The 23374-nt window shown below is 44.3% G+C and overlaps 1 protein-coding gene across 7 annotated transcripts in view; it reads left to right on the top strand.

Moving 5' to 3' along the window:
• Positions 1-23374, top strand: part of LNX1 (ligand of numb-protein X 1) — a 200907-nt gene that overhangs the window by 151812 nt on the left and 25721 nt on the right. For all 7 annotated transcript variants that reach the window (XM_067735957.1, XM_067735956.1, XM_067735953.1 and 4 more), the window contains 4 exons: positions 1219-1457; positions 1962-2114; positions 8164-8366; positions 11299-11670. In XM_067735957.1, coding sequence (XP_067592058.1) covers positions 1219-1457; positions 1962-2114; positions 8164-8366; positions 11299-11670 — 967 coding nt within the window. The remainder of the gene's footprint in view (positions 1-1218; positions 1458-1961; positions 2115-8163; positions 8367-11298; positions 11671-23374) is intronic.

Raw genomic sequence — 23374 nt, 5'->3', positions numbered from 1 at the left:
CAACCCAAGATGTATGTGCAGATTAGAAAGTTTAAACAGGTTAACAAACTTGTCCCAGATCACACAGCTAGGTAAATTTCAGAGCAAGGATTCCCATCCAGACAAAAACCATAGATCTGGTTCTGTAGGCCATATAATTCATGTGCGTATCAACTGCAGACTGCTGTTTGATTCCATTCATGAGCACCGCTCCAAACAGGCTCTCAAAGCATTATTTAAAATAGCTCAGCCGTATAAGGTTTTCTGTATTGAGTTGGTAAAGATCATTTATAAATTAACATCCATTATATGCAAATGGCCACTTCTTAAAGGGACTCGCCCATTTGATTTTTGCCTTCATAACCCCTGGGAAGGTGGTTTGGCTGTCTGCAGCACTTCCTCACCACAGTGAATGAGAGTTAAATCCTCCCCATTTGCTGATCAAAACCCTACCTAAGAGCTGAGACGACTTGCCCAGTGACAGTGGAAGTGCGTCCATAGCAAAATATGGACTTAGATGGGCTCAAACCTCGGTGTCCTGGCCCTTACGCTTGCTCTTTAGCATGCGTGGTGAATGGATAGAGACCTGTTTTTTAAAGACCACGAATGTTGTTTTACCTTCCCAACATTAAAAGACATGAAAACTTTTAGCACATGGGAGCCCCGAGCCCCTGGTCCTGGCCACTCAGACCACCCCAGAGGTGGAGACTGGAAACCAGCAAGCCTGCCTCTAGAGAATGTGAAGCTGAACCAGCTCCTGTGGCTTTGTAGTGAGGGCATTTCTGTTTCCATGGACAGTTAAATATGGAATCTGGGAGGAGCTTTGTATTTATGGTCAGTGGTTTGGGAACTAAACCCAAAAGAAGGGACTGAGAGGGTGACTAAGGACTTTCATGGTCAAAGTAAACACCAGCAAGAAGGAATTACATCCAAATAGTTGAAGACTGCCAGCCTCAAGCCCTAGGCTTGTAGACCCCGTGACAGCTCTCGTAATTTGCATTCCAGGGGCCAGTGTAGAGAGTGCTTTAACAGAATGCTGTAGACATCTTTTAAAAATGGTTCTTTCAAGTCATTCATTCATTTGGTTGGCAAGTGTATATTGACTTCCGTCCATGTGAGAAGGGAGAGGAGCCAGGGGTGAGTAAGTCAATTTCCAAGGGTGGCAAGCACGTGGACTTGAAGAGCCCTGGTTGAACAATGCGCAAAGCCTTCTCTGACCTCCTGCTGGTTTTGTTGCAGCTGCAAAGGTGCCTCCCACTACGGCCTCACCAAAGACCGGAAGAGGCACTCTCAGGAGGGCTGTCCAGACGGCTGTGCCAGCCTCACAGCAACAGCGCTGTCCCCAGAGGTTTCTGCAGCTGCCACTATCTCCTTAATGACAGACGAGCCTGGCCTAGACAACCCTGCCTACGTGTCCACAGCAGAAGACGGTCAGCCAAACAGCCCCCTGGACTCTGGCCGGAGCAACCGAACAAGGGGTGAGTCAAAGGGGGTGGTTGTCCGGGAATGGGCTCCTTGGCCTTGGGATTGCCCTGTCTGGAAAGTTATAGAAATGTTTTTTCAAGGGAAAAATGCTCTGGTAGTTTTGGGCAGCAACCCAACATCCAGTTCTCCAGAGTGAAATGAAACTGCAAGGACCTGAGATCATTAGACATGTGTGTAATCTGACCTGGCGAAAGGGCTTGAAGTTAGACCTAGTGATTCATCACTCCCTCGGTGTCCCTACCTTCCCATCCAGGTGGCTCTAGAAAAGTGCTGTTATATTCCATCCAGCCCAGGAAAAAAACCAAGTAGATTTTAAATAAACCATCCACATTGCATTGTAGAAAACTGAGAATATACAGCTAAGCAAATTCTATCATCCCACCACCTAGAAGTAATCACCGTTCACGATGTGTTGTGCGTGTCTTACCAGCCGCGTCCATAAAAGAGGACCTCTGTGAATACGTAGCTACTCTCCCTCCCTTCTCTCTTGTCCTCAGCACGGCCCTTTGAGCGATCCACCATCAGAAGCAGATCTTTTAAAAAAATAAACCGAGCCTTGAGTGTTCTTCGAAGGACAAAGTGCGGAAGTACAGTTGTCAACCAAGCTGAGCAGGGCAGAGAGAATTCTGAAAACACCACTGCCCCTGACGGTAAGTGGCCTCCCAGTAAGGCTGGGCTTCCGGAATGACGACTCCAGGCGTGATGACAACCAGACCGCCCCCACCCCCTGCTTTCTGTGACACCTCTCTTCCCAAGGGCATAAATATTTCTTACCTTGATTGGCCTCTTCTTGCATAAGTAACCAAAGGCAGAAATTATTGTTCTCTTCTTACGTAGATTGAGGGAAAAGGTTTTGGAACCCTTACCTTCAGATGCTAGCTTAGTGCATATAAAGAATAATATAGTTTTTTTTTTTAACTGAATTATGCCTCAATTTATTTATTTTTGTCTGCTTTGTGTCTTCGTTGCTACGTGTGGGCTTTCTCTAGTTGTGGCGAGCAAGGGCTACTCTTCGTTGCGGTACACAGGCTCTAGGTGCGCGGGCTTCAGTAGTTGTGGCATGCAGGCTCAGTAGTTGTGGCTCGTGGGCTCTAGAGCGCAGGCTCAGTAGTTGTGGCTCATGGGCTTAGTTGCTCCGTGGCCTGTGGGATCTTCCCGGACCAGGGATTGAACCTGTGTCCCCTGCCCTGGCAGGCAGATTCTTAACCATTGCGCCACCAGGGAAGTCCCAAGAATAACACAGTTAAGTGAAGAACATTTAGAACAGTGCCTGGCACATAGTAAATGCTATGTAGGTATTTATTCTTATTACCACTTTGTGTGATGTGTGGTTCTGAGTGTTTTCCATGCATTAACTCATTTAATCCTCAACAACTCTTTGAAGTAGCTACTACTATTATCCGTGTTTTACAGATGAGGAAACTGAGACACCAGGAGGTTACTTAGCTTGCCCCAAATTACCCTTCTAAACTTGGAATCCAGGTTAATTTGGTTCTAGAATCTATGCAAAGGAAGTTTATGGATCTTATCCTATGTGTTTTCCCCAATATAAATGGAGCTGAGAAAATACTGTCCTGTCCTTTCTTTTCATCTAATATTAGACCTTTACAGCAGTAATAATAGTAGCTTCAGTTTTTTTTTGAGCTTTCCTGGGTGCCAGGTAGTGCTTTAAGTCATTTAAAGGTCACAGTGCTAAGGACAGTGATCGTGATTCTCATTTTACAGAAGAAACTTAGACTCCGAGAGATTGGGTAGTTAGTCCAAAGTCACCCATCTGGAAAATGGCAGACCTAGGATTTTAACTTGGGTCCTCTGGCTACAGAGCCCACTCGTTTACCCACTGGATTAAGCACCCTCCACTCCTTCGAGGTTGGGAGGTAAATCCGAAACCACCGTCCTTATCATGTTCTCAGAGAACTTGGAGCAGTCGTATAAGACCCCTGCTTATCCCCTCTCACCCTGTACACACGCTACATGCTCTGACTACTCTGAACTTATTGCTGTCCTATAAATACTGTGTCTCTCTCACTTCCATGTTGTTGTTCGTCCTGTACTCTCACGCCCCTTCAGCTGGCATCCTAATTCCTCTTTCCAGGCTCAGCATAGGCTTTGCCTCCTCCTGGGAGCCCTCCTTGACTCCCTCAGGCACCTGTATCTCTGTTATGGCAATGTCACCTTTCATCGTAACTGTACCAATGGGGGCAGGGGCTCTTTATCTAAGTCTTTGTGTTCTCAAGTCCAAGCACAATATATGACACATAATAGTTTTTGCTGAATGTTTCTGCAATGAGTAAAAGGATTATAACTTCCTTTCTGCCAGTCTTCCCCGCTTATTAAAGGCTCCTTAATTCCATTCCATGTAAAGTTTTCTCCTACCTGAATAAGATTGATTTGCATGTTTATTGCAGAAACTTTTAAAATAAAATATTACTATGTGTAAGACATTGGCCTAGGCTCTGTACTTTTTTTTTTTACTGAAGTACAGTTGATTTACAATATTATGTTAGTTTCAGATGTACCACATAGTGATTCAATATTTTTATAGATTATACTTCATTTATAGTTATTATAAAATATTGGCTATATTCCCTGTGCTGTGCAATATATCCTTGTAGCTTATTTATTTTATACATAGTCGTTTGTACCTCTTAATCCCCTACCCCATTTTGTTCCTCTCCTCTTCCCTCTCCCCACTGGTAACCACTAGTTTGATCTCTATATCTGTGAATCTGTTTCTGTTTTTATTTTCTAGATTCCACATGTAAGTGATAACATACAATATTTGTCTTTTTCTGTCTGACTTATTTCACTTAACATAATACCCTCCAGGTCCATCTACATTGTTGCAAACAGCAGAATTTCATTCTTGTTTATGGCTGAGTAGTATTCTGTTGTATACATACCACATCTTCTTTATCTATTCATCTGTTGATGGACACTTAGCCAAGCTATGGAAGCAACCTATCTTGGTAAATAATGCAGCTATGAACACTGAGGTGCATGTATCTTTTCAGATTAATGCTTTTGTTTTCTTTGGATATATACCCAGGAATGGAATTACTGGATGATATGGTAGTTCTATTTTTAGTTATTTGAAAAACCTCCATACTGTTTTCTATAGTGGCTGCATCAATTTACATTCCTACCAACAGTGTACTAGGGTTCCCTTTTCTCCACATCCTCGCCCTCATTTGTTATTTGAAGACTTTTTTTTTTTTTCCCCCCTGCGGTACATGGGCCTCTCACTGCTGTGGCCTCTCCCATTGTGGAGCACAGGCTCCGGACGCGCAGGCCCAGCGGCCATGGCTCACGGGCCCAGCCGCTCGCGGCATGTGGGATCTTCCCGGACCGGGGCACGAACCCGTGTCCTCTGCATCGGCAGGCGGACTCCCAACCACTGTGCCACCAGGGAAACCCGTTTTTTTTTTTTTTGCGGTACGCGAGCCTCTCACTGCTGTGGCCTCTCCCATTGCGGAGCACAGGCTCCGGACGCGCAGGCTCAGCAGCCATGGCTCACGGGCCCAGCCGCTCCACGGCATGTGGGATCCTCCCGGACCGGGGCATGAACCCGTGTCCCCTGCATGGGCAGGCGGACTCTCAACCACTGCGCCACCAGGGAAGCCCTGGAAGACTTTTTGATGATGGCCATTCTGACAGGTGTGAGGTGATTAGTGATGTTGAGCATCTTTTCATGTGCCTGTTGGCCATATCTGTACATCCTCTTTGGAAAAAATGCCTTTTCATGATCTCTGCCCGTTTTTTACTCAGGTTGTTTGTTTTTTTGATATTGAGTTGTATGAGCTGTTTATATAGGTAAGCTCTGTACTTTTATATAAAGATTATAAAATCCAGCTCCTGGTTCCAAGAAGTTCATTCAAGGCAAAAATTAAAATACCAGAAAGAGTGAGATATAAATAAACAAAAATGACAGCTGTCAAGAGAGGCGCGCCTCTTCCCAGTGGGACGGTGTAATCCGTGTTTAAGGAGTGGTTATGACCTGGATGGGCATCCCCATCTCGACTGTGTGTTGGAAAGTAGTGGGAGATGAGGTTAAGGCCAGATTAGAAGGGTTCTGGATGCCATTTAGGAGTCTTGACTTGGGGCAGTGAACACACCTGGAAGCTTTTGCATAGAGTTATAGCAGGATGGAAGCTGTGTTTCAGGAAGATGAAGATGGCATCTGTGTTATGTGTGCAGGGGCTTCAAGTAGGAGAGAATGGATTTCCTCAGGTGCTCCAGGAAGCTATTACTCCACAGTGGGGTGAGGTATTATGACTCAGTGAGGCTGGTACAGGATTTGTGAGGCAACAAAGCTTTTAAAAAGGGCCTTAGGATCTCATTGCTTCAGTAAGTAACCCGCAGTTAGTATGGTGAACGCCCATGGTTTTATCCATCCTTTTCGTATCAGTAAAGAGACTGGCTTCACTACTTAGCTGTGTGACCTGGCCAGGTTACTTGACTTCTCTGAGCTTTAGTATTTCATCATCCAAAAAAACAGGGGTGATAATAATCTAGTTCAAAGGGTTGCTGTGAGGACTAAACAAACAACAAAGTGTCATGCAACTTGCTTAGCTCAATGGCCAGCATATAATAAACACTTGGTAAATGATACTATATCCTTTAGTCCTTAAGTAAGGACACAATATTGAAAAACTTTCTTTTCAGACCAGCACTAGTTTGGCAGTTTAAAAATTACTGTAACTCTCAAAGGGAAGGTCACTAGGGTCTCATTATTGTAGCTCTAATTAACATTTCCAAGTGTGACTGGGTATGTCCTTTCAGACTATCAAACATCCTTGATCAGCTAGATTTGGGTGCATGGTTTTTGTAAATCTGTTGGGAAAAAGAGTAGAAAGGGAGAGGGAGGAGAGAGAGAAAACCAGCAGCTTTGATGATAATTTCCAAATCTTTCTTTGCTCAAAATGATTTTTTTTAAGAACTTCCATTTCCTTGTCACCAGACCTGTTCCAACAAATACTTGTGGATAGAGCCTACTTAAGGTAATCAAGATAGTTTAAACGTTAATTGAACTCGGTCACCCAAGCACTGTTAGCACCAGGAGCTGACAGAGGAAGGCTGCTGCCCACAGCCTTACAGCAAAGCCCAATTGCTTACATTAAATTAACTCCCAGTGGGGGGTAAAGACCCACATTTACAACGTCTCCAGCTTCCTCTGGCAGCTAAATTGCTTTGTGTATCATGTTCTGCAATACTTAGAAATAATTTTAATTCTTGCTGTATTGTTCCTAGAGAGTTGAGTACTCATTCATGAACTCATAGTTCACTAGGGAAAATGCATTAAGGTCATGGGTTTTGAAAATAGTCAGAAAGAGTGTTTTATGTAGAACCAGGCCTGCAGTTTTGATCTTTCCCGATGACATAATTAAGGGAGAATCATAGGGCAGAGGCAGCTGTCAGCAGCTACAGGAGACAAAAGCATCAGTGCTCTCAACATCCTAACTCGAGCCTCAAGCAACTGGGGAGGAGCTGCAGCTCCCGTCAAACTAGGTGTTACGTGGCCGGCATTTCCTGGTGTCCCCCCTGTAGGCTTCTATTCCAGCCGAGGTGGAGGACAGCGCCAGTCGTTGCTGCTGGCTGTGGGTCTGTAGACCAAGTCCCCTGTGGACCCGTTGCCGGCTGTGGACCCCTGGCTTCAGGGGACTCTGAGGAAGGTGACAGGAGCTGTCATCAGGAGCCCCGGGTTCTGACCTGGCTCTGAGGACCACCACCTAACTGCCACCTCCAGCCAGTCGTGCCACTTCTCCTCTCCGAGCTCACGCATCCTCCCTTGTGAAACAAAGGTCTGACTGTCACTGTCAAACTACACAGCCTGAGAAGCAATTCTGTGTGTGGGCCCAGCAGGGCGGGGGACCCGTGACAGATTTCAAGGCGAAAGAGTCCTCAGTGAAAAGGTGAAGTTTGGAAACATCAGCCTGGGTCTCTGAACCTCCTTTTGGCTCTGAATCCAGCCATACAAGCGGATCGGGGACGAACCTCTGGATGCCACCAGCTGGGCCTGGGCCTCTTTCCTTGATCGTGAATTAGGCCATTTGACTTCCCTTTACTGACAACAGGGTAGAGAGGACTGATTCACTAAGCCTGAAAAGCAGGTCCTCCCAGGAGGAGATCTTCAAAATGATCAAAAAGAGCAAAACAGGCTTGTTCTGTTTTGCCCCTTGATTAGTAAGTGATCAAACTGCAGCCCTTTGCATAATGACTGTTCGTTCATTCCTCTTCATTCGGTAAACATAGGCTGAAGTCTCCTGTGTACAGAGATCTGTGCACAGAACTACAAAACAGCCAGAAATTATGTCCTCAAGGATCTTAGAGTCCAGTGGTGGGTATAAGAAATGGGCATGAATAATAATAGTAATAATAATAATAGAAGGCTCGGTGCCATGAGAAATAAAGCTTTATGGGAAATGGGAAGTTTAGAGAGAGCAGGGGGAAAGGGATCAGGGTAGAGTTTAATTGGAAGGGATCATTTCATGCAGGCCTTGAAGGAAAAGTTGGGTTTAGGCCTAGAATGGAAAACATTCCAGGCAGAGAAACTTATGCTGGCACAGAGGCAGGAAGATGGAAAACATGTACAAGGAACAATGAATAGTTTAGTTTGGCTGGAACCAAAGTTTGGCAAGAAAAGGAGTGGTTGGAAATGTCCGTTGGGGGGGTGTCTTAAATAAACATTGTCCATTTTAGTCTTTCCAAGGTTGTATCACCTGATTCCATATGGTGAAATTACCAGAGTCAAGATCAACCGAGCGGATCCCAATGAAAACCTCTCCATTAGGCTTGTGGGAGGCAATGAAACCCCGCTGGTCCACATCATTATCCAGCACATTTATCGTGATGGGGTGATTGCCAGAGACGGCCGGCTACTGCCAGGAGACATCATCCTAAAGGTAGAGACCACGGCTGTGGAGCCATGAAGAGGGTCTTAGCAAAAGTCACTTCAGAGCAAATGGGTGGGTGGGTGGATGGATGGACGGACGGGCGGACGGGCGGACGGACAGGCGGACGGACGCATGCGTAAAGCACTAACGTAAATGTGGAGCCGTCACTTTCCATAGTTCTTATGTTGATATGGTTCTTCATACAAGATTTGTAATCTGAGATAGGTCCCTAACCCTTCTGTCTTTCTTGTATTTTTTTTTTTTTTTTTTTGGCCCTGCCACACAGCATGCGGGATCTTAGTTCCCCGACCAGGTGCCCCCTGCAGGGGCAGTATGGAGTCCTAACCACCGGACCACCAGGGAATTCCCATTCTCGTTGTTTTGATCTCTTTCTCTCTCTATAAATACTGTCTCTGTATCATGTATCTTTTTTTTTTTTTTTTTTTTGCGGTACGCGGGCCTCTCACTGTTGTGGCCTCTCCCGCTGCGGAGCACAGGCTCCAGACGCGCAGGCTCAGCGGCCGTGGCTCACGGGCCCAGCCGCTCCACGCCACGTGGGATCCTCCCGGACCAGGGCACGAACCCGCGTCCCCTGCATCGGCAGGCGGACTCTCAACCACTGCGCCACCAGGGAAGACCCTCTGCATCATTTTGTCTCTGTGTTCCCCTCCTTCCTCTGCCTTCTGCTATCTTCCCCCTCCCTTTTCTCTACCTCTGCGTTCTTCTCTCTTCCTTTTCCTCCTCCCTCAGCTCTCTTCCTCTCTCACCCTTTCCTCCCACTTTAAGTAGCACTAACATAAAACAATATAAAACCGAAGCCTATATCTTCTTAAATTGTTTTTAGAGCAGATAAATGGAACATTTTATATTTTACTTAATCACTTACATTCACACACCCCTCTAAAGTAAATTTCCTAGAGCTTAATGGCCCTTCACACACACGCACGCACACGCGCGCGCGCACACACACACACACACACACACACACACACATCCCTAAGCTATTCTGCCAACCCACAGACATTCCAGGGGAGACAGGTGGTGGAAGAGAACACGTGGGGCATTACTGTCCTCTGAGGCTTGACTGAGGGGAAGGATGCTAGGGAGGAATTTTCAGAAGAAGAGAAAGGATAAAGGAAGAGTTGTTTATCAGACAGAAGTCCAACATGTGCCAAAAGTGATAAGAAAAAATCCCTGCCTTGGTCATATATTTCCTGTCTGATACTCAGATGACAGTTTCATCCCATCCCTTCTGGGTTGCTGAGGGGCCAGCTCCTGATACATCATGCGCTGGTTCTCTGGCAAAGAAATTCTTATTGTTTGGAATAAGAGGAGAAAGAACTTAAAGCAGTTATTGTAGAAACACTGATGTTCTCACTGGCCTCCGAGGTGGAGTACGAGGCAGGGCCCGTCAACCTCAAGGGACGGTCAGCCGTGCAATCAGCGACACTCTGCATGGCTTCCTCCCAGTTCTGCGGAAACTATGCTGCCTGGAACGGTTGCCTAAGGAAAACCTTTTTGATTCTTGTGACCTTCAACTGGCACTTGCAAGCAAAAGAGGTGCCAGGAGTATTTAGCAGGCGACCCTGACTTTCTTTTGGCCTCGGTGTGATGGAGAAAACCAGACCCGGGATAAGGTGTCAGAGAAGAGCCAGGTCTTTGAGCTCACCTGTGCTTGGACAGAGGTGATGAGCCTTGTCTGAGCACGAGGGAGCCTCCGTCCATCCCTGGAGATGGAACAGAGGACTAGCGATGGCACGCTGCAGGCAGGCCCATGAAATCTCATTCCAAGATTCTTCTAACTGTTGGCTGCAAGTACAGGAAATCTTACCAAACCATAGAAATTCAAGAAGGTTGTTTCTCTTCTGTGAGGCCTCCTTCCTTAAGCACAGAGTGTAGTGCTGCTGTGAAATTATTTTCTTCCCAGGCAGTGACCAGCACTGAGATCTGAAGCCTTCAGGCTGGGCCTGCCTAGAGTAATTAAAACCAGAAAGCCCCATGCAGCATCAGCCCTGAAGATCATTAGCGAGGCACAAATGAGTGGGCCAAGCTGGAGGACATTTAAGCAGCCTAATAACGTGATCCAGCCTTTCAATAAAAGAGCCGAGAAGCTTCCATTCACATCCGTTTGTTTGAAACTGTAGAGATTTTTTTTCTCTCCTTTGCTGAGAACATGGGCAAAAGACCTTGTAGGTGAACACCTGGAGACTTGACACACACACACACACACAGACACACACACACACAGACACACACACACACACTTGCCAACACTCAAATATTTTCATGTACACACATTCCCTCCCTCCCTCCCTCCCTCCCTCCCTCCCTCTCTCCCTCTCTCCCTCTCTCCCTCTCTCCCTCTCTCCCTCTCTCCCTCTCTCCCTCTCTCTCACACACACACACACACACACACACACACACACACACACACACACACAGAGTAGTGGGGCCTGGAAGTTCCAGTACAGGTGATCCAGGGAGAAAAATTCATCTGGAGATGTTTGGAAAGAAAATGCCAACTCAGTTTGATTTAAACAGCAGTTTAATGTAATCATTAATCAGAAATTTTCTTTTCTTCTTTTGCCTTTTCCCACTTGTCTTCCTTTTCCTCCCCCCTTCAGCTGAAAAATAAGTTTAGCAAGCAACAGAAAGGAGGGTTAGGACTATATAAATACATTCAAGGGCCTGTGTAAGGACAAGACTGAAGAAAGATGGTGTCTGCTGAGAGAGTTGAAAGGTGTGCGGCTAATACTCAGGGAAACCGGGTTACAGGTTCTGTTGGAAGATGGGGGTATCTGGACGGAGAAGAAGGTGATAGAGCAGAGTGGTCCTTCAGGAAGGGCCCCAGGGAGTCTGTGGGCTGGGCCTTTGGGGCAGGTTTGTGGCCGGTGGCGTGGACGGCTCGGTCGCTGCAGATTCTGAGGTCCCCTTGTCCTAGGTCAACGGGATGGACATCGGCAACGTACGGCACAACTATGCCCTGCACCTCCTGCGGCAGCCCTGCCAGGTGCTGTGGCTGACGGTGCTGCGGGAGCAGAAGTTCCGGAGCAGGACTGATGGGCAGCCCCTGGACACCTACGGGCCCCGGGATGACAGTTTCCACGTGATCCTCAACAAAAGCAGCCCGGAGGAGCAGCTTGGAATAAAACTGGTGCGCAAGGTGGACGAGCCTGGGGTGTTTATTTCCAGCGTTCTGGATGGTGGCGTGGCAGACCGACACGGTCAGCTGGAGGAGAACGATCGTGTGTTAGCCATCAATGGACACGACCTTCGGTACGGCAGCCCGGAAAGTGCAGCTCATCTGATTCAGGTGGGTCACGGGTCATTACAAGATCCCAGTCAGCAGTTGCCAGCATGATTAGGAACACTCGTCACCCTGACCCACCTACCCTGTTACTACCCCGTGTGACGTACAGTGCCTCCCTTTCGAGGAGCTGAGGGTGGAGGGCCAGGGAGGAATATTACTCCAGCAAATGGTGTGTCTCGGGGTCATGGCCATTCCGTTGGTATTGCCAGTCATCCAGTCTTGACTGCAGGGAAACACATTGGGCGAGGTGTTGCAACCCCACCAGGTTAAGATCACTCAAGGTCAGCGGGGTTGTGTCATCCCTGTACCTAGTATGATAGTCATAGACTCAGGGCTCACTTAGATGTGTTCTGGACACTTCCAAGGCATCTGGTTGTACCAACTCCCGTAAGAAGCTGGGCCATGGGATCCTGGCCCAGAAGCTGGCCAGGGATCCTGTGGACAAGAAACCACTGTAGGATTGGCTAAGGCTGAGCCCTGTCTCCATGGCTGAGTCCGGCCCCCTTCGAAAGCCCAAGGGAACTCAAATATGAACCTAAGGAAGTCCCCCTATAGGAGAGGCATACAAATTATCATTAGTCAGGCAAATAGAGCTCATGATCGCCTGACATTAGTTCAAACTAATTCACTCTCCTGACAGACGCGATGTTACCAAGCCCCAGCATGCATCCTGTTGACTTTGGCTGGGTCACCATGAGTTTTTCTTCTTGTTGTTGTTGTTGTTTTTCATTGAACTATAGTTGATTTACAGTGTTGTGTTTCAGGTATACAACAAAGTGATTCAGTTTTACATATATATGTATAATTTATTCTTTTTCAGATTCTTTCTCTGTATAGGTTATTACAAAATATTGAGTGTAGTTCCCTGTGCTATACAGTAGGTCCCTGTTGGTTATATATTTTATATATAGTAGTGTGTATATGTCAATCCCAAACTCCTAATTTATCCCTCTCCCACCTTCCCCTTTGGTAACCATAAGTTTCTTTTCTATGTTCGTGGATCTATTTCTGTTTTGTAAATAGGTTTATTTGTATCTTTTTTTTTTAGATTTCACATATAAGCGATATCATGATATTTGTCTTTCTCCGTCTGACTTACTTAGTATGATAATCTCTAGATCCATCCACGTTGCTGCAAATGACTTTTTTTCATTTTTTTATGGCTGAGTAATATTCCATTGTATATATGTACCACCTCTTCTTTATCCATTCCTGTGTCAATGGATACTTAGGTTGCTTCTGTGTCTTGGCTATTGTAAACAGTGCTGCAATGAATATTGGGGTGCATGTATCTTTTTGAATTATAGTTCTCTCCAGATATATGCCCAGGAGTGGGATTGTAGGATCATATGGCAACTCTGTTTAGTTTAAGAAACCTCCACACTCTTCTCCATAGTGGCTTTACCAATTTTCATTTCCACCAACAGTATATATAGGAGGGTTCCCTTTTCTCCACACCCTCTCCAGCATTTATTATTTGTAGACTTTTTGATGATGGCCATTCTGACTGATGTGAGGTGATACCTCATTGTAGTTTTGATTTGCATTTCTCTAATGATTAGTGAGGTTGAACATGTTTTCATGTTCCTGTTGGCCATGTGTATGTCTTCTTTGGAGAAATGTCTATTTAGATCTTCTGCCTATTTTTTGATTGGGTTATTTATTTTTCATCATGAGTTTTTCTAATGTTCTCTGAGCTTCCAGCTTTATTCCTAGAGAGACAGGCTTTGTTCTGGGCTCTTGTATTCTAACCCTTTAATCCACTTCATTTAGCCAAAATGTATTAAGTTTTTGCTGCTTGCCTAGCCCTGGATTAGGTGCAGAGAACAGGGAGATGATGACCTCTTAGGCTGGTCTCCCAAAGGAGTCCACAGTCTAGTAGAGGAGGTGGACTTTTTCTAAATGACTGCCATGTGGTGTGACAGTGTGTAATGGTGAAATTAAGTATAGTGCTGGTGTAGACAAAGGAGAGTGGGGTTTTTTTTGGGTTTTTTTGTTGTTTTTTGGTTTTTTTTTTACTGAGATGGGGTCTAGAAATTCTTCACAGAGGAGGAAAATCTTGAACTGGGGTTTTGATGGATCAGCAGAAGTTCTCTAAGTGCATGAGGCAGGGAGGGTCATTCTAAGGAGACACAACACAAAAGAATGTTTCCCCAAAAGCCAGTTAGGGAAATGATTAACATCTGGAGAGTGGTATACATTTTAAAAGCAGCAATAGATAAGGCAAGAGTGGTAGGCAAGGGCCAGATCATGTAGAGTTTTACAGGCCATGATAAGGAGCTCAGACCTTACCCCCAAGGCCATGCGGTGTCATTCGAAGGGTTTAAGAAAGGAAGTGACATGACTTTCTAGCAAGATCTCTCTAGAGGCAGTGGAGAGCTGATACTCGAGAGGGGCAAGACCAGAGGCCTTGTCTTAAGATGCGTTTGCAGTTATCTGGCACATCACGTCAGCTTCCACTTAGTGACTGAAGTATTAATTCTTCAAGTACAGACAGAGTCAGCAGCAGTAGCTGACTGGTCCTTGTACCAAGTTCCATGGAGGATGACATTCAGAAGACAGAGCCTACTCTCAAGGACTTGATCATCTCAGTACAAACACATCTCCCTACCCGTGGGTTCCAGTCACGGAGCTCTTCCAGGTGTCGGCAACTCTTTTCACTGTCGTATGTGTGGTATCTTATCCCTCTCTTTTGAGGAGAACCAAGCAGCGGATGAAATTATTGCCATTTTAAAGGTGGAAAGCCTGAGGCAGAGGGTGCAAGGGGACTTACCCTGCTTCCTCCAGCCACCAGGACAGGAAGTACATGTGGTGCTTTGGTCCCCAAGCTGGGACTTCTGATGGTGCCCCAGTTCCAAGGTGATTCTTAACCTGATGGCCGTCCATCTGCCCTGTGGGGCCTGAGGTCACGCCCTGTGGAGCCGGGGGAGCACAAAACCAGAGTTACAAGAGACATTTCCTTTCTGCACTTTATGCCGTCTATTCCCAAGTTCACATGCCCAGCTCCAACTTCTTTGAACACCACACTTGCATAGACAGCTGCCTGCTTGGCATCTCCATGTGGCTGTCTAAAAGGCATCTCAAATTTAATGTCCAAAAGTGAACCCTTGACTTCTCCCCGCTCCACCCCTTTCCAAACCTGCTCTTCCCCTCAGTCTTTCCTCACCTCTAGAAATGGCACCGCCATTTTCTCGGTTACTTGGACCAAAAAGAATAGTTACTCTTCTGCATCCCCAGCCTACAATTCATCTCTCACCAACTCCATGGCTTGGATCAGCCAGGCCACCATTATCTTTGGTCTAGGCCACTGCAAGAACCTCTTAACTGGTCTCCTTGCTTCCATATTCCATGCTCCTCACCTCTCTCTTGACTCAGCAGTTAGAATGACCACTTTACAGAGTCAATTCCACCATGTCGCTTTCTTGCCCTCAGCTCTCTGACGCTTCCCAAGGCACTCAGATTAAAATTCCAAATCCTTACAGTGGCCTGCAAAGCCATGCTAATCTGGTCTTTAGTTGTCTCTGCAACCTCATCTTAAGCAGATGGGGGAGAATTTCTGGTATTCTCCCCCTTGTTTAACCATGCTCAGTCACACTGCCTTCTTGCTATTCCTCAAATATTTTTAAGAACTTTCTCAACTCAAGGCTGGTGTTCTTGCTGTCCCTCTGATCAAAACACTCTTACAAATGTCTATAGAACTCCTACACTTCACTCAGGTCTCTCCTCAAATGTCACCTCCTCAGAGACACCTTCGCTGACAATCCCACTTAAAGTGGCATCTCCCACCCTCAATTCTCAATTCTGTATCCCCTAATCTTCTTGATCTTCTTTTTTTGGCCATGCCACATGGCTTGTGAGATCTTAGTTCCCCAACCAGGGATCGAACCCATGCCCGCTGCATTGGAAGCGCTAAGTCTTAACCACTGGACCACCAGGGAAGTCCCTAATCTTCTTTATCTTCTACCAACAAATTATTGTATTATTACCTGCCAATCTAGCATAGTGTAGGACAGTAGAGTATTATATCTCAAGCACTTAGAGATATGCCTGGCAGTAATAGGCACTCAATAAATATTTGAATGAATAAGTTTAGTCAAATTATAAAAATGTATAATATATAATTCACACATTAATCCCATCTCATAGGGATATTTTTTGTCAAACCATTTACTGAAGAACAAGCATCAAATCCACTTTTACATTATTTGTCCCCAAGGTAGAGCTCTACTTGTTGTCGCCTTGAATTTGCTCAGTTATTATTGGTTGAGCACCTTCTAAGTGCCAAGAGGTGTGTAGTACAATGGTGAACAAGACTGACACAGTCCTGGCCTGTTGGAGCTTGGAATACATTCCCACCTCTCCTCAAATACAATTAAGTCAGCACTGAGCAGGTGGTGTAGCCTGTATGTGCCAATGGGTGAGAACAGGATATCGACAATGTTTTTGAAAATATTAATCCATGGAAAAGGAAAAGCCCTTGGTTTTTTCTTTGTGAAGAAACTGCACTCTAAGCATGATTTTCTTCTCCTTAAAAAGCAGACTCTTGGGTGATCAGTTTTTTTTCCCCTGTTACACTTGTCAACTCCCTCTGCAGGTCAGTCAGTGCAGCTCACATTCTAAAGATGATCTGCCAGCTATCCTTCCCAGTAGGTGAAAGAAAAACTCCCTTACTCACGTCACTTGGAAAACTCTTGATTGCATGTGATATTCTACTTTTGTAGATTAGTAACGGAAGAGGAAACTATTTTTTCCCTGAGAAAGTTAATTTATGAAATAAAATCTTGCCTAACAGTGGAATTTCCTAAACGATTCTTCTGCTTACCAAACAAAGCCAGTGTGCTTTATAGGCAGAGGAAGAGGAGGGAGAAAAAAAAAAAAAACAAGCTTGGGCAAAACTAGTTGGAAAAGAAATGGAAAAGGTAGAACGCTGGACAAACTCAGTTAAGCGATCTCAAGCATGAATTTTATTTATGAGATACTCGTAACACACACCAAGCTGGGGCGATTAAACTAAGTGCCCTTCAAAAGCTGAGACTCAAATTTCCAACCAATCCATGGCTGCATTGGCCTTGTGTGTCCACTGCATGAATCATATTTGCCTTACAAAGAAATTCCCAAACGACATGTCCTTTTGGTCATGTTTTCTCCCACAGTCCCACACATTCCGCCTTTTTCTACATTATTTCAGGGAAAAGTTATTACAGAGAAGCCACAACTGTCTTAACTTTGACCAGCTTTACATATGTGGAGCCCTAACCTTGGCTCACTCAGCAGCAGCCCTAAGGGCCAGGCTCCAGAGTTAGACAGATGGAGAGTTGCACTCCTCTCAGAGATAAACGCGATGGAGACAGAAGCTTCAATGATGGGGCAATTGCCTTATTTAGCAACTTAGTACAACTTTATATTTCTCCCTTGTCAATTTAAGCTTTTTGACTAAAATCTCTCTACGAGAGTTGTTGAACTGTCTGGTGTCATACCTAAAATAATAGAACAAAGATATATGGGCCAAAGGTTTGAGACCCTAGGGGGGAAAAAGACATTTCAACATCCCAAACCTGGGAGGTTCCACATATATCTACGCAGTATTCAATAGGAGAATGATCTCTGCTGAGAGTTAGGCCTGTTTTGAGATGCTCTCATCTACCTGCAGTTATGGATCAGTGAATTCATATTTAGGAGTTCAAATATATACAGTTAATAAATGAAGAAAGCAATGATGGATTTCAAATTTGAGTATCTCTTTTATGTGCCTTTTTTTCTTAGCCAGCTTCCCAGACTCGATGCAGAAGTTGAAATAATTCAAAGCCATTCGCAGAGGTTGTGATACAATGGGTTTTTGTTAATACTGGCCTGTGTGATTTTTTTTTTCCCCTCACATGAATTAATATTTAAATGAGAAGTTACTTCACTAAAGAACAATTGACAAGCAGCTTCTTCAGACTTTTTAAAAGAATGTGATAGGCCTTTAGACAGAGCCAGAAATTAAATAATGGACTACTCCATTGCCTACATTTGTTCTAAATACGTGATTCCAGCTCATGAGTTCTGGGGCAGAACTTTTGTCCCCTGGAGCCAGTAAGAATGGCCAAGAAATAAGACCTGACAGTTCTGTGTGTATGTGTGTGTTTTCTAATAGACTAGCACAGCTAATATAAAATCAAATCCCTATCTAAACAAATTTTCTTAATGCAGTATGGTAGTAAATTTAATGCACATAAGACTAAACAGTTTTTTTTAATCTTAAAAACATTCTCTTGAGCTGAATTCTTAGAGTCCAAATGATTTTTATATAGTCCAAATTCCATGCATTCATGATTAAAGCATGACTTGCAAAACTGTTCAGCCTTTCGACTCAGAATTTTATGAGTGAATCTCCTGCCCAGCTACACTCCAAATAGTAGGAGATCTTGAAACTTCACTACCCTTCTCCAACTCTCACATTCCCCTACATGATTTTGTTCTGTTTTTACCACGGAACAGACTCAGAGTAACTTCCAGATACCATAAAAGAAATGGTGTTTGAGAACTTAGGTCATTCTGCTTACTCAGGAATTAATTTCTTATTTTGAGCTTGTCACTGACATCTGTATGACCCTGGATAAGTCAGACTGTCATCGTTAATTTCTTAGCACTTATAAGATATGCTTCTGGGAACATAAATATGTACCTGGAGCTAAAGTCTAGTGGGAAAAATAGATCAAATTGCTGTCTCAAATCTTCTTTTCTACCCTTGTCAAATCCTAAGGTCCTATTCAGCACTTTTCTTCAAACCCTCCTTAATTTCCCTTTTCCTTTGCAAGATTCTGGTCACCCTTAACTCACTAAAGGAGCTGCTGCCTCTCTAGAGAAGATACAATTCTTTTCAGAATGTACCAGGCTCTATGTATGCCAGGTGCTAAAGTCTCGGTGGTGAGCAAGTCAACACACACCAGATTTGCTTTCACTAAGCTCATTTTATAGGGACTAGCAACAAACAGCACACCATCAGCTCATCCTAGAGTTGTAATTCTGGAGCCCTAACTTATTGCTTAGTGAGACTTTTTTTTTTTTAACTTTTTTTATTCAAGTATAGTTGATTTACAATGTTGTATTAATTTCTGCTGTACAGCAAAGTGATTTAGTTATACATATATTTTTTCATATTCTCTTCCATTATGGTTTATCACAAGATAATGAATATAGTTCCCTGTGCTATACAGTAGAACCTTGTTGTTTATCCATTCTATATATAATAGTTTCCATCTGCTAATCCCAAACTCCCCCGTACCCCCTCCCCCTTGGCAGCCACAAGTCTGTTTTCTGTGTCTGTGAGTCTGTTTCTGTTTTGTAGATAAGTTTGTGTCATATTTTTGATTCCACATATAAGTGATATCATGTGATATTTGTCTTTCTGTGTCTGACTTCACTTAGTATGATAATCTCTAGGTCCATCCATGTTGCTGCAAATGGCATTATTTCATTCTTTTTTATGGCTGAGTAATATTCCATTGTATATATATACCACATCTTGTTTATCCATTCATCTGTCGATGGACCCTTAGGTTGCTTCCATGTCTTGGCTATTGTGAATAGTGCTGCTATGAACATAGGGGTGCATGTATCTTTCTGAATTACAGATTTGTCTGGATATATGCCCAGGAGTGGGATTACTGGATCATATGGTAATTCTGTTTTTAGTTTTTTGTGGAACCTCCATACTGTTTTCCACAGTGGCTGCACCAACTTACATTCCCACCAACAGTGCAGGAGGATTTCCTTTTAGTGAGAGAGATTTCTGTTTCTCAAATGTTCTCTTGCTCACTGGCAGGACCGTTAGGCAAGGGTTTTGTTTCTGTACTTCATTGTGCAGTATGTTGCCATGTCAACAGGAATGGCTGACAACTTTGTTATTTTTCTAGCATATCAGTGGGTAACCCTGTTCAGATGCCTCCTGTTGTCTGTATTGCCAGGTAGGGTCCGTGTGCCACATGTGATCTCAGAGCCAGGTTGCACTGCTGTGTTGTGTTTCACAGCAGCGTCTTGAGAGCTTCCCTGTCATCTTTCAGTTATGCAGTAATAATGAAGACAGACATCTATGGAGTTCTTGGCTCCATAGAACATAGAGACAATCCCTGTGCACAAGTGAAATGGCAAAATGGGAACTCCATCAGTGGGGTCCCAGGTGCAGCTGGTCCATCCAAAAAAAGTCCCTGCTCTGATGGTCAGACCAGGATTTGTCTTCTAGGTCCAAATCTCATACGCACACCCAACTCAGCTTTTTTACAGCAAGTCGTCAAGAGTTCATCAAGTTTTTGTGGGGACTTGAAAACATGTTAAATAGTGAAGAAACTAGGAATACTTGACCTGGAAAGGAAAAGGGATCAGGGAGGGCAATGAGAGCTATTTTCAAATAGGCTTGTCACGTGGAAATTGGTTTGGGGTTGCCCGAGAGGGCATGACTAGAACCAATGGGCAAGCAAGGGAAAGACAAATTTAAACTCAACCTAAGGACAAACTTGCTAATTAGTGCTGTCTAAAAAACTTGCTTATTAGTGCTGCACTGCCTTGGGACACAGTGAGTTCCTTGTCATTGGAGGCACTGAAGCATGAGCTGGGTGACAACACGGCAAGGATTTTGGAGTGGAATTAAAGCACAAACTACAGAGGAAATGTTGGATTAGATGATGTCTGCCATCTCTTCCGTAGCTGTGGCTTCCTGGCTGTGTGCAACCAGTGCTCCACAGTTCCCTGGGGCTTGGTGAGCACAAGATAGATGAACTGAAAATGATACTTGAGCCCTAGCTGGAAGGGGAGCTAAAGTGGGGCAGCCCCCAAAGGTTCAGGAAGAACCATCCCCACAATTAAAGCTAGGCTGTCTCACTCTGGGATCCTTGGAAAAGAAACCAGTGGAGAATGCGGATGCAGGATGAATTTTTTTAAAGAAATGGTCATTAAGACCTCTGATGCTAAGGCCTGAACCAAGATGGCAGAGTAGAAGGACATGCTCTCACTCCCTCTTGTGAGAACAGCAGAATCACAACTAGCTGCTGGACAGTCATTGACAGGAAGACACTGGAACTCACCAAAAAATATACCCCACATCCAAAGACAAAGGAGAAGCCACAATGAGACGGTAGGAGGGGTGATTTTGCAATCACAGCAAAATCAAATCCCATAACTGCTGGGTGGGTGACTCACAGACTGGAGAACACTTATACCACAGAAGTCCACCCACTGGAGTGAAGGTTCTGAGCCCCACGTCAGGCTTCCCAACCTGGGGGTCCGGCATGGGAGGAGGAATTCCTAGAGAATCAGACTTTGAAGGCTAGTAGGATTTGATTGCAGGACTTCGACAAGACTGGGGGAAACAGAGACTCCACTCTTGGAGGGCACACACAAAGTAGTGTGTGTGTCGGGACCCAGCGGAAGGAGCAGTGACCCCAGGGGAGACTGAACCAGACCTACCTGCTAGTGTTGGAGGGTCTCCTGCAGAGGCAGGGGGTGGCTGTGGCTCACTGTGCGGACAAGGACACTGGCAGCAGAAGTTCTGGGAAGTACTCCTTGGCGTGAGCCCTCCCAGAGTCTACCATTAGCCTCACCAAAGAGCCCAGGTAGGCTCCAGTGTTGGGTTCCCTCAGGCCAAACAACCAATAGGGAGGGAACCCAGCCCCACCCATCAGCAGTCAAGTGGATTAAAGTTTTACTGAGCTCTGCCCACCAGAGCAACACCCAGCTCTACACACCACCAGTGCCTCCCATCAGGAAACCTGCACAAGCCTCTTAGATAGCCTCATCCACCAGAGGGCAGACAGCAGAAGCAAGAAGAACTACAGTCCTGCAACCTGTGGAACAAAAACCACACTCACAGAAAGATAGACAAGATGAAAAGGCAGAGGGCTATGTACCAGATGAAGAAAGGAGATAAAACCCCAGAAAAACAACTAAATGAAGTGTAGATAGGAAACCTTCCAGAAAAAGAATTCAGAATAATGATAGTGAAGATGATCCACGACCTCGGAAAAAGAATGGAGGCAGAGATCGAGAAGATGCAAGAAATGTTTCACAAAGACCTAGAAGAATTAAAGAACAAACAAACAGAGATGAACAATAAAATAACTGAAATGAAAACTACACTAGAAGGAATCAATAGCAGAATAACTGAGGCAGAAGAACGGATAAGTGACCTGGAAGACAGAATGGTAGAATTCACTGCTGCGGAACAGAATAAAGAAAAAAGAATGAAAAGAAATGAAGACAGCCTAAGAGACCTCTGGGACAACTTTAAACGCACCAACATTCACATTATAGTCGTCCCAGAAGGAGAAGAGAGAGAGAAAGGAGCTGAGAAAATATTTGAAGAGATTATAGTTGAAAACTTCCCTAACATGGGAAAGGAAATAGCCACCCAAGTCCAAGAAGTGTAGCAAGTCCCATACAGGATAAACCCAAGGAGAAACACGCCAAGACACATAGTCATCAAATTGGCAAAAATTAAAGGCAAACAAAAATTATTGAAAACAGTAAGGGAAAAATGACAAATAACATAAAAGGGAACTGCCATAAGGTTAACAGCTGATTTCTCAGCAGAAACACTACAATCCAGAAGGGAGTGGCACGATATACTTAAAGTGCTGAAAGGGAAGAACCTACAACCAAGATTACTCTACCCGGCAAGAATCTCATTCAGATTCGATGGAGAAATCAAAAGCTTTACAGACAAGCAAAAGCTAAGAGAATACAGCACCACCAAACCAGCTGTACAACAAATGCTAAAGGAACTTCTCTAAGTGGGAAACACAAGAGAAGAAAAGGACCTACAAAAACAAACCCAAAACAGTTAAGAAAATGGTCATAGGAACATACATATCGATAATTACCTTAAACGTGAATGGATTAAATGCTCCAAACAAAAGACACAGGCTTGCTGAATGGATACAAAAACAAGACCCATATATATGCTGTCAACAAGAGACCCACTTCAGACCTAGGGACACGTACAGACAGAAAGTGAGGGGATAGAAAAAGATATTCCATGCAAATGGTAATCAAAAGAAAGCTGGAGTAGCAGTACTCATATCAGAGAAAATAGACTTTAAAACAAAGACTATTACAAGAGACAAGGAAGGACACTACACAATGATCAAGGGATCAATCCAAGTAGAAGATATAACAATTATAAGTATGTATGCACCCAACATAGGAGCACCTCAATATATAAGGCAACTGCTAACAGCTATAAAAGAGGAAATCGACAGTAACACAATAATAGTGGGGGACTTTCACAGCTCACTTACACCAATGGACAGATCATCCAAAATGAAAATAAATAAGGAAACAGAAGCTTTAAATGACACAATAGACCAGATAGATTTAATTGATATTTATAGGACATTCCATCCACAAAACAGCAGATTACACTTTCTTAGGTGTTCATGGAACATTCTCCAGGATAGATCACATCTTGGGTCACAAATGAAGCCTCAGTAAATTTAAGAAAATTGAAATCATATCAAGCAACTTTTCTGACCACTATGCTATGAGATTAGAAATGAATTACAGGGAAAAAACGTAAAAAACACAAACACATGGAGGCTAAACACTACGTTACTAAATAACCAAGAGATCACTGAAGAAATCAAAGAGGAAATCAAAACATACCTAGAGACAACTGACAATGAAAACACAACAATCCAAAACCTATAGGATGCAGCAAAAGCAGTTCTAAGAG

Source organism: Pseudorca crassidens, chromosome 4, assembly GCF_039906515.1.
Source record: "Pseudorca crassidens isolate mPseCra1 chromosome 4, mPseCra1.hap1, whole genome shotgun sequence".
NCBI classification, from domain to species: Eukaryota; Metazoa; Chordata; class Mammalia; order Artiodactyla; family Delphinidae; genus Pseudorca; species Pseudorca crassidens.
This window is presented reverse-complemented; position numbering and strand designations above follow the sequence as displayed.